The sequence below is a fragment of the Trichomycterus rosablanca genome, chromosome 6 (assembly GCF_030014385.1).
Source record: "Trichomycterus rosablanca isolate fTriRos1 chromosome 6, fTriRos1.hap1, whole genome shotgun sequence".
Lineage (NCBI taxonomy): Eukaryota > Metazoa > Chordata > Actinopteri > Siluriformes > Trichomycteridae > Trichomycterus > Trichomycterus rosablanca.
The window spans coordinates 75,001-87,500 of record NC_085993.1 but is presented as its reverse complement, the minus strand read 5'-3'; the positions used below and the strand labels follow the sequence as shown (position 1 = coordinate 87,500).

The following is a 12,500-nucleotide window of genomic DNA, read 5'->3' as shown; positions in this document are numbered from 1 at the left end:
GTCATCACGTTACACACTGTCATTACATTACACACAGTCATCACGTTACACACAGTCATTATGTTACACAGTCATCACGTTACACACTGTCATTACGTTACACCCGGTCATCACGTTATACACAATCATCACGTTATACAGTCATCATGTTACACTGTCATCACGTTATACACTGTCATTACATTACACAGTCATCACATTACACAGTCATCACATTACACAGTCATTATGTTACACAGTCATCACGTTATACACTGTCATTACATTACACAGTCATCATGTTACACAGTCATCACGTTATACACTGTCATTACATTACACAGTCATCACGTTACACACAGTCATGTTACACAGTCATCATGTTACACACAGTTATGTTACACACTGTCATCACGTTACACACTGTCATCATGTTACACACAGTCATCATGTTACAGTCATCACGTTACACACAGTCATGTTACACAGTCATCATGTTACACACAGTCATGTTACACACTGTCATCACGTTACACACTGTCATCATGTTACACACAGTCATCATGTTACAGTCATCACGTTACACACAGTCATTATATTTTCTGATTATCAGTCCATCCAGAGGAACACAGTTCATTTACACCACTAAACTACTGTAAACTAAAAAGCTCCTCAGCTTTAACAGGATGACTGAAGCTCTGTAGATGAAACTATTAAATAATTTCGTGAGAAGCTGCATTAAATACTGAATGTTTTAATATTACAGCAAGTTTAAAAGGTTTTGGCACCCCTGGTTTACAGTGATGATGTTACAGTGATGATGTTACAGTGTTTATTACAGTGTAACTGATTATCGGTTCAGACTGGTCAGTGCTGCAAGTTTTACCACAGGAAATAGCTGTTGTAATTATCTGTGTGTGTGTGTGTGTGTGTGTGTGTGAGAGAGAGAGAGAGAGAGAGAGAGAGAGTGTGTGTGTGTGTGTGTGCATGTGTGTTTGTTTGTTTGTATAATAATTTCCTTGAAGGATATAAAGATCAGATCTGGGTGTTTCCTCAGACTCACTCTGATCTCCACACAGAAAACATGGATTTATGAGTGACTGAGTGAATCAGTAACAGAGTGAATAAGTGAGTGAGTGTGTGTGTGTATGAGTGTGTGTGTGTGTGTGTGTGTGTGTGTATGATTGTGTGTGTGTGTGTGAGTGTTTGTGTGTGAGTGAATCTTGGACATGATGTTCAGACGGTTGATGGTTTGTGGAGGTAAGAAAGATGTTATTACTGGTTGATGGTTGATGAAGGTTTTTCTGTGAATTTATAATGAATTTACAAACCACATTTTCATAAAAGTCAGGACGGGGGAGTGTTCCCCCCTGTGTTCCTCGTGTTCCCCCCTGTGTTTGATCAGCATAGCCTATTAATTTATATTTTTTAATGTGTGATGAACTGAGGACACTAATGGTTGCAGGTTTGCAAGTGGAATTTTTCTCAGTTCTTGCTTGATACAAGACTATTATAATTATTACTATTATTATTATTATTATTGTGATTATTATTATAATTATTGTGATTGTTATTATTATTATTATTATTGTGATTATTATTATTATTATTATTATTATTATTATTGTGATTTTTATTATTAGTAGTAGTAATATTATTAGTAGTAATGTTAATTATTATTAATATTTTTATTAGAGCTCAGCCGTTGGTGGTGCTGCTGGGTTTGTGGTCTGATTGTTTCTCTAATATGAATCTTATATAATGGAGAATAAAATAAATAATGAGATAATGAGGAGCACAAATCAAACATGTCGGGATCTTTTGTTTTATAAATAAATGAAATCTGTAACTGATGTTTTTGGTTGATATTTTCTGCAGTAATTAGTGAGTTTATAAGGAGCATCGTGGTTAATGTTGGTGATGAAACCACATCCTGCAGCTCAGTAACGGAACTCAGAAACATTTAACCATCCTGATTAAAATCATTATAAAGAACTAAACACAAAAAGATAAGTATTTAATAATTAATTATTCATGTTAATTAATCTGAATGTAACATTTAAGTTTAATAATAATTGATTTAATTAAGCTTAAAGAAAAAGAAAATTTCACTTCCTGTTTGGATTAACGGTTAAACACAGGAAACAGACATGATTCTGAGCTTTTATATTCTCAGCTCCAAAAGTATAAAGAAACAGTCAGAACCAGTAATAAACACATTTATAGAAATAAAACCACGGAGTGACACCCTGGTTTAGGACCCACCAGATCCTCCAGGACTTTCCTTCTCAGCTCCGGCATCAGTGTCCTGCTAAAAATGAATAAATAATGATAAGAAACTTTAAATTAACTTTATATAAAATCTCCTGGTACCTGATAGAGTCCATGCATGGTGTCATGTATCCTAATATGATTCTCAATATCTTTAACACATTCTGTATTTGTTTTGTCTGTAAAACCAGTTACATCTGTTAAAAAGCTTCAGTAGCAGATTTTAGTGCTTTAGATTTTGGTTAAATAAATAGTTTGATGTTAAAGAGTGTAATTTTACATCTGGAACAAAAATGCTGCTGATCTAATTTTGATCTGATCATTATTGCATCTCTAACCATCCTCCTGTTTATTGTTCTGATAGCACATTCGAGTTCTTTGTTGTTGTTTGGATATTTTTATAATCGTTTTTAAATAATTCATGGAGCTCAACACGCTTTTTGTTTATTAATTGCAATTTCTTTTTAATTGACCTAAATCTGAATAAATGTACTGACCCACGTTTCCTCTGACACAGACAGTGCTACGTCCTCCAGCAGACAGCAGGAGTCGCTGTTGCAGCATCCTGTGATCTTTACCGGGGTGCCAATACTTTAGCTGTGTTTTGTGGTAATTGTGTAGTAAATTTGATGTATAATTTACAGTGTGCAGTCCGGAACAACCAGCTCCCAGCAGCGTCCCAAAACCGAAAGCTCAGGACGGAGGAGTGAGGGTCAGTACCGCACCAACAGCTCCAATCAATCAATCAGCTTCATCATTAATTACTTATTAATTCATCTGATCATTCATCTGATCATTAATCTGATCATTAGTTTGATAGTAAATTAAATGATGGCAACAGAGTTTTGATCAGATTTTGTTCTGTTTCTGATGTTCAGGCGAAGATTAAGCGGCGGCTGCAGAATGGAATTCAGAGGAAACTCAGTAACCCTCAGATTAACACTGTAGGACTGAGCAACGCTACACGGTAACTACAGTCGTACAAACATCCAGTAATGAAGCTAACACGACCCTGTGAGAACGTGTTCATGTTCAGGGGTCCTAAAACTTTTAGAGATAGAGTGTTTGTGTTTAACTGCAAAATGATATAAATGATATTAGAACTACAGTTATTAATCTATAGTGAAATAAAAATAGTCATCAGTAAACATTTATCAGTTCATATTTATTATTATTATTGTTATAATTGTTATTTTAATTCATTTCATTAACAATATTCTAATAATTGTTAATAATATTAACAATAATAAAACTTTTACAATTGTACTAATCAATCTAAAACCCTTTTTAATTGTTTCCTTGTGACAAAATCATAAAATCTCACAATTAAAAACATCAGTTGTGTAAAATTATTTACTAATTCGAGGTGAATTTAAAAACACAGTCAGTTTGAAGAGGACATTTTATTTATAAGTAAAATGAGTAATAAAAATATAAAGATAAAGTTTTTAATAAAAATATCACAATAATAAGGTGTTTTCGTGCTCAGATCCTCTTCAGACTGGAACATTATTTATATTTAAGTCGGTGTGTATTCTGGTACCAGGTTTGGTTCCCGCGACTCTCTGGCGGTTCCGGTCGGTGCTGCTGAGAGTCTGGACGTGAGTTCTGACCGGACCACGGTGATCAGACCGGTACACGGTTCCATCCTGGGGGAGAAGTACTGTTTCGAGGTGATTAACTCCGACAGTAATCACTGCTTCGGCTGCAGCTCGGCCGCTGAGAGAGACCGATGGATCGAGAACCTGCGGCGAGCAGCTCAACCCAACAAGGTACCGGAATAAATCCAATAAACCTTCAACATTTCTGTGTTCATACACCGGAACTGATAACATTAGCTTTAGCTTTAGCATTAGCTTCTGTCTGTAAACTAGCAACTGATGTGAGCGCGGTGGAACCGCCACAAATAAATTCTGTAAATAAAGACGTGATTGCAAAGATTTTTCACAATTAATGAGACGTGATCATTTTAAATTGAATCAAAGCATCTGTGGTCAGGAGTCCTAGAGAGTAAAATAGTGCTGATGGTTGGGTGGAAGGGATGGAATTCCTGTCGGATCCTATCAGAGTAACACTTTCTCTACACATTTTGGGAGGTGCTCAAGCCAGACTCGAGTCAGTGTACCAGTCATAAGTGCTCATGTAGTGATGGCTTCAGGAACCTTCAGGAACCTTCAGGAACCAAAATTCTTCAATCACTGAGTCACATCAGCATGTTTGAAAGAATCAGTGATTAAAGATTTAGTGTCAGTAAGGACTCACAGCTCAGAAACAATCAGAAATGACACAGAATTAAGAGCATAATGAAGTTTATTACAGGGTTATAATAATATTCAGTAGAAACGTCAGAGTAATAAATGAATGAAACTGCAAATCATCTTCTGTTTAAGCTTTGAGAAAATTTGAGAAAATTAGTTTTGGTTTCTTATGATCATTTTTATAAACATTGTTTAGTTGAGTGTATTTGTGTTCTGATGATGATGGTGGTGATGATGATGATGATAATGATGATAATGATGATAACGATGATGATGATGATGATGATGATAACGATGATAACGATGATGATGATGATAACGATGATGATGATAACGATGATAATGATGATAACAATGATGATGATGATGATGGTGATGATGATGATGATGATGCAGGATAACTGTGAGCGGACGGAGAACTCTCTGAGTTTGTGGGTGAATGAAGCTAAAGATCTTCCACCTAAGAGGCGCTACTACTGTGAGCTTTACCTGGACGGGACTCTGTTTGCTCGCACCAGCAGTCGCGTGGTGGAAAAATCCTCCTCGCTCCCAGGAAATGACGGAGGATCCAGCGGCGTGGGCGTGGCTCCTGGAGGAGGGGGTGGAGCAGGAGGGTGCCAGCTGTTTTGGGGCGAGCTGTTTGAGCTGGATAACCTCCCGCCAGTCACGCAGGTCATTCTCCACCTATTCTGTGACGACGAGCCCAAGAAGAAGCGTCACTCGAAGGACGAGGTGGTGACCTACCCGCTGGGCAGCGTGGCGCTCTCACTGTCTGACATTACAGGACGAGCCTTTCAGGAGAAGTGGTATCCCATCATTCCCTACAAGCCCCCCGGTGTGAGCGTGGTGAAGGAGCTTCTGGGGCTGCAGGCATCCCTCAGGGTGAAGGCTCGCTTCCAGAAGCTGCAGGTTCTCCCCATCGAGAGGTATAAGGAGTTTGCCGAGTATGTAACTTTGGGGTACGTGGAGATGTGCAGCCGGCTGGAACCTCTGTTGAACGTCCGGGACAAAGAGGAGCTGGCAGGAGCGCTGGTACATGTCCTGCAGAGCATCGGCAAGGCCAAGGTACGTCACACCACACCAAACCACAAAACATCACATGAAACTAAATCACATCACACCAACATCACACCACAAACACCAATCCAAACCAACATCACACCACAAACACCAATCCAAACCAACATCACACCACAAACACCAATGCAAACCAACCCGAACCACAAAACACCACATCACACCAAGATCACACCAACATCACACCACATCACACCAACATCACACCAACATCACACCACAAACACCAATGCAAACCAACCCGAACCACAAAACACCACATCACACCAACATCACACCACCATCACACCAACATCACACCAACATCACACCACAAACACCAATGCAAACCAACCCGAACCACAAAACACCACATCACACCACATCACACCAACATCACACCACATCACACCAACATCACATGTCCTAGCAATCATTGAAAAAAAAGAACAAATACATCATCGAATGATTGCTAGGACATGTGATGTTGGTGTGATGTGGTGTGATGTTGGTGTGATGGTGTGATTTTGGTGTGATGTGGTGTGATGTTGGTGTGATGTTGGTGTGATGTGGTGTTTTGTGGTTCGGGTTGGTCATCACACCAACCCACAAAACATCACATGAAACTAAATCACATCACACCAACATCACACCACAAACACCAATGCAAACCAAACCGAACCACATAACACCACATCACACCACATCACACCAACATCACACCAACATCACACCACAAACACCACATCACACCACATCACACCAACATTACACCACAAACACCACATCACACCAACATCACACCAACATCACACCACAAAACACCAATCCAAACCAACATCACACCACAAACACCAATGCAAACCAACCCGAACCACAAAACACCACATCACACCAAGATCACACCAAGATCACACCAACATCACACCACATCACACCAACATCACACCAACATCACACCATCACACCACAAACACCAATGCAAACCAACCCGAACCACAAAACACCACATCACACCACATCACACCAACATCACACCAACATCACACCAACATCACACCATCACACCACAAACACCAATCCAAACCAACCCGAACCACAAAACACCACATCACACCAACATCACACCACATCACACCAAAATCACACCAACATCACACCAACATCACACCACATCACACCAACATCACACCAACCCACAAAACATCACATGAAACTAAATCACATCACACCAACATCACACCAACATCACACCACATCACACCAACATCACACCAACCCACAAAACATCACATGAAACTAAATCACATCACACCAACATCACACCACAAACACCAATGCAAACCAAACCGAACCACATCACACCACATCACACCACATCACACCACATCACAGTACGCCACAAGGGTAGTACAGAAATGTTCTAAACGTTGAAATATCATCAGAACATCTGGTGTTGATGCTGGTGTAGATACTGGTGTAGATACTGGTGTTGATGCTGGTGTAGATGCTGGTGTTGATGCTGGTGTAGATGCTGGTGTTGATGCTGGTGTTGATGCTGGTGTAGATACTGGTGTAGATGCTGGTGTTGATGCTGGTGTAGATGCTGGTGTAGATGCTGGTGTTGATGCTGGTGTTGATGCTGGTGTAGATACTGGTGTTGATGCTGGTGTAGATGCTGGTGTAGATGCTGGTGTTGATGCTGGTGTAGATGCTGGTGTAGATGCTGGTGTTGATTCTGGTGTAGATGCTGGTGTTGATGCTGGTGTAGATACTGGTGTTGATGCTGGTGTAGATACTGGTGTAGATACTGGTGTTGATGCTGGTGTTGATGCTGGTGTAGATGCTGGTGTAGATGCTGGTGTAGATACTGGTGTAGATGCTGGTGTTGATGCTGGTGTAGATGCTGGTGTTGATGCTGGTGTTGATGCTGGTGTTGATGCTGGTGTAGATACTGGTGTAGATGCTGGTGTAGATGCTGGTGTTGATGCTGGTGTAGATGCTGGTGTTGATGCTGGTGTAGATGCTGGTGTAGATGCTGGTGTTGATTCTGGTGTAGATGCTGGTGTTGATGCTGGTGTAGATACTGGTGTTGATGCTGGTGTAGATACCGGTGTAGATACCGGTGTTGATGCTGGTGTTGATGCTGGTGTAGATGCTGGTGTAGATGCTGGTGTTGATGCTGGTGTTGATGCTGGTGTTGATGCTGGTGTAGATGCTGGTGTTGATTATGGTGTAGATGCTGGTGTAGATGCTGGTGTAGATGCTGGTGTAGATGCTGGTGTAGATGCTGGTGTAGATGCTGGTGTTGATTATGGTGTAGATGCTGGTGTTGATTCTGGTGTTGATTCTGGTGTTGATTCTGGTGTAGATGCTGGTGTAGATGCTGGTGTTGATGCTGGTGTAGATACTGGTGTAGATGCTGGTATTGATGCTGGTGTTGATGCTGGTGTAGATTCTGGTATTGATGCTGGTGTAGATGCTGGTGTTGATGCTGGTATTGATGCTGGTGTAGATGCTGGTGTAGATACTGGTGTTGATGCTGGTGTAGATGCTGGTATTGATGCTGGTGTAGATGCTGGTGTAGATACTGGTGTTGATGCTGGTGTAGATGCTGGTGTTGATGCTGGGGTAGATGCTGGTGTAGATGCTGGTGTAGATGCTGGTATTGACTCTGGTGTAGATGCTGGTGTAGATGCTGGTGTTGATGCTGGTGTAGATGCTGGTGTAGATTCTGGTGTAGATGCTGGTGTAGATTCTGGTGTAGATGCTGGTGTAGATGCTGGTGTAGATGCTGGTGTAGATGCTGGTGTTGATGCTGGTATTGATGCTGGTGTAGATGCTGGTGTTGATGCTGGTATTGATTCTGGTGTAGATGCTGGTGTAGATGCTGGTATTGATTCTGGTGTAGATGCTGGTGTAGATGCTGGTGTAGATGCTGGTGTAGATGCTGGTGTAGATGCTGGTATTGACTCTGGTGTAGATGCTGGTGTAGATGCTGGTGTTGATGCTGGTGTAGATGCTGGTGTAGATTCTGGTGTAGATGCTGGTGTAGATTCTGGTGTAGATGCTGGTGTAGATGCTGGTGTAGATGCTGGTGTAGATGCTGGTGTTGATGCTGGTGTAGATGCTGGTGTTGATGCTGGTATTGATTCTGGTGTAGATGCTGGTGTAGATGCTGGTATTGATTCTGGTGTAGATGCTGGTGTAGATGCTGGTGTAGATGCTGGTGTTGATGCTGGTGTAGATGCTGGTGTTGATGCTGGTGTAGATGCTGGTGTAGATTCTGGTGTTGATTCTGATGTAGATGCTGGTGTTGATGCTGGTGTAGATGCTGGTGTAGATGCTGGTGTTGATGCTGGTGTAGATGCTGGTGTTGATGCTGGTGTTGATGCTGGTGTAGATGCTGGTGTAGATGCTGGTGTAGATGCTGGTGTTGATGCTGGTGTAGATGCTGGTGTAGATGCTGGTGTTGATGCTGGTGTTGATGCTGGTGTAGATGCTGGTGTTGATGCTGGTGTAGATGCTGGTGTTGATACTGGTGTAGATGCTGGTGCTAGTGTTTGTTGGTGTTTTATGCAGGAGTTCCTGATTAATCTGGGTGGTGCTGAGGTTCAGCGTTCCGGGGAGAAGGAAGCTTTGATCTTCAGAGAGAACACGCTCGCCACCAAAGCCATCGACGAGTACATGAAGCTGGTGGGTCAGAAATATCTGATTGACGTTCTCGGTAAGAAATGATTCAGATCCACACAGAGCTTCAGCCAATCAGATTATAGAACTGACACTGACTGTGACTGATCATCTCCTCCATCACATCATCACATCATCTCCTCCCTCTGTTCTGTTCTGGTTCAGGTAATTTCGTCTCCCGGCTCTACACGTCACCAGAGAGTTGTGAAGTCGATCCTCAGAAATGTTCTGCTTCTGAGCTTCTCACCCACCAGTGCCATCTGAAGGAAACGTGTGGAGAGGCGGTGCAGCAGATCACTGAGATGCACAGGTACGTTCAGTGGAACCTTTGAGGAACCCCTGAGGAACCTTTGAGGAACCTTTGATAAACCTGCACTCATCACAACTTTTATTATGTTGCTACATTTTAGCTTGAGCTCAGCAAAATTAAAACAGTTTAAAATAATGAGAGTGAAAGTGAGCAGTTTATACGCAGAACTTCCCTAAAGTGTTTATACATCAGCATTTAGCTCCAGTACTAACAAGAACACAGAACACAGAGGGAAGCAGTCAGGTCCCTGATGGTCCTGACGGTCCTGATGTACCTGATGGTTCTGATGTTCCGGATGGTTCTGATGGTCCTGATGCTTCTGATGGTTCTGATGTTCCGGATGGTTCTGATGGTCCTGATGCTTCTGATGGTTCTGATGGTCCTGATGGTCCTGATGGTTCTGATGGTTGACGGTTCCTTATAGATGATGGTTCTAATGGTTGTCTGTCTCTCTGCAGCTCGTTTCCTGTGGAGCTGAACGAGATTTTCTCCAGTTGGGTTTCTGATTGTGAGGAACGTGGTCAGGTGGAGATCGGTCACCGCCTCATTACAGCCTCTTTGTTTTTACGCTTCCTCTGTCCGGCTATTCTCAGCCCCTCACTGTTCGGACTCACCCAGTCGTACCCGGAACCAAACACACTCCGTACCCTCACCCTCACCGCCAAAGTGCTGCAGAAACTCGCCAACTTTACACCGTATGTAACTTTACACCACAACTTTACACCGTATGTAACTTTACACCACAACTTTACACCGTACGTAACTTTACACCACAACTTTACACTGTACGTAACTTTATACCACAACGTTACACTGTACGTAACTTTACACCACAACTTTACACTGTACGTAACTTTATACCACAACTTTACACTGTACGTAACTTTACACCACAACTTTACACTGTACGTAACTTTACACCACAACTTTACACCATACATAACTTTACACCACAACTTTACACCATCAGTAACTTTACACCCTGGGTGTGTGTGTGTATGTTTGATGTGTGTGTGTGTGGGTATGTGTGTGTATGTTTGATGTGTGTGTGTGTATGTTTGATGTGTGTGTGTGTGGGTATGTGTGTGTATGTTTGATGTGTGTGTATTCTATGTATGTGTATATGTGTGTGTATTCTATGTGTGTGTATATATGTGTGTGTGTGTATGTTTGATGTGTGTGTGTGTATGTTTGATGTGTGTGTGTGTATGTGTGTATGTTTGATGTGTGTGTGTATGTTTGATGTGTGTGTGTATATGTGTGTATGTTTGATTTGTGTGTGTGTATGTTTGATGTGTGTGTGTGTATATGTGTGTATGTTTGATGTGTGTGTGTGTGGGTATGTGTGTATGTTTGATGTGTGTGTATTCTATGTATGTGTATATGTGTGTGTATTCTATGTGTGTGTATATGTGTGTGTGTATGTTTTATCTGTGTGTATATGTGTGTGTGTATTCTATGTGTGTGTGTATATATGTGTGTGTATATGTTTGTGTGTATGTTTCATGTGTGTGTATGTGTGTATGTTTGATGTGTGTGTATTCTATGTATGTGTATATGTGTGTGTATTCTATGTGTGTGTGTATATATGTGTGTGTGTGTATGTTTGATGTGTGTATTCGATGTGTGTGTGTATATGTATGTGTGTATTCTGTGTGTATTTGTGTGTTTATGTGTGTATGTTTGATGTGTGTGTGTATGTTTAATGTGTGTGTATATGTGTGTGTATTCTATGTGTGTGTGTATATGTGTGTGTGTGTATGTTTGATGTGTGTGCGTGTGTATGTTTGATGTGTGTGTGTGTGTGTATGTTTGATGTGTGTGTGTATATGTGTGTGTATTCTATGTGTGTGTGTGTATATGTGTGTGTGTGTATGTTTGATGTGTGTGTGTATGTTTAATGTGTGTGTATATGTGTGTATTCTGTGTGTGTGTATATGTGTGTGTGTGTATGTTTGATGTGTGTGCGTGTGTATGTTTGATGTGTGTGTGTGTATGTTTAATGTGTGTGTGTATATGTGTGTGTATTCTATGTGTGTGTGTGTATATGTGTGTGTGTGTATGTTTGATGTGTGTGTGTGTGCAGGTTCGGGGAGAAGGAGGAGTACATGCTCTTTATGAACGAGTTTCTAGAGGAACACTGGGACGATATGAGGAACTTCCTGCAGAGAGTGTCGGACCCGGACGGTGAGTTGGCGATGGCGCGGTTTGACGGTTACGTTGATCTGCCGTTACGTCTCGCCGTGCTGCACCGTCTGTTAGCCGAAATCATCTCCCCCATGAAGCAGGTGAGAGATTTATTTATTTATTTATTTATTATAAACTCTAGAGGAACTTTAGAGCTTCAGAACTTCAGAGTCTGAACGTCGTGTTTCAGGAGACAATCGAGAACCTGCAGCCGCTGCCATCCATCCTCAACCAAATCACCAAACATCTGGGTCCAGATGTTCCTCACATCAGCTGCAGCAGGTAAAAGCACCTGCACACCTGCACACCTGCACACCTGAACACCTGCACACCCACAGTAAAGATTCCAGCTGTTCCAGGTGTGCAGGATTTAAACTCAACATCAGCTCACAGCACGGTCACATATTTAAGAAAGAACCTGGATGTCAGTGATGGTCACCACTAACTATCATGCTCACTGCTTCTTGTGGTTGTTCCATGATAGTGCAGTAGATGGTGTAACCCCACACACCTGGGTTTGATCCTCTGGTTCTGCAGGGTGAGGTGCTGACAGATCCACGTGAACCTGGACGTCCTGGTTTCTCTTTATCCACCAAACGATGATTAAGATTTCATTCACTATTAAACTCTGAATAGAATTTAAGGATTTAGACGCTCCAGTCGCTTCTCACGCGGCTCATTGACATCTTTCCTCTTTTAGTAGCAAATGCTAAGTGCTAGCTATATTGCTAACTGCTGTATTGATAATT

General features: G+C 41.7%; 1 protein-coding gene across 1 annotated transcript in view; it reads left to right on the top strand.

Annotated features, from left to right (window-relative positions):
* rasal3 (RAS protein activator like 3) overlaps window positions 1-12,500 on the top strand; it is a 24,588-nt gene that overhangs the window by 5,092 nt on the left and 6,996 nt on the right. The window contains exons 4-12 of the mRNA XM_062997121.1: window positions 2,895-2,962; window positions 3,129-3,217; window positions 3,797-4,022; window positions 4,905-5,573; window positions 9,147-9,291; window positions 9,420-9,564; window positions 10,023-10,259; window positions 11,651-11,852; window positions 11,942-12,033. Of these exons, the coding sequence (XP_062853191.1) occupies window positions 2,895-2,962; window positions 3,129-3,217; window positions 3,797-4,022; window positions 4,905-5,573; window positions 9,147-9,291; window positions 9,420-9,564; window positions 10,023-10,259; window positions 11,651-11,852; window positions 11,942-12,033 (1,873 nt within the window). The remainder of the gene's footprint in view (window positions 1-2,894; window positions 2,963-3,128; window positions 3,218-3,796; window positions 4,023-4,904; window positions 5,574-9,146; window positions 9,292-9,419; window positions 9,565-10,022; window positions 10,260-11,650; window positions 11,853-11,941; window positions 12,034-12,500) is intronic.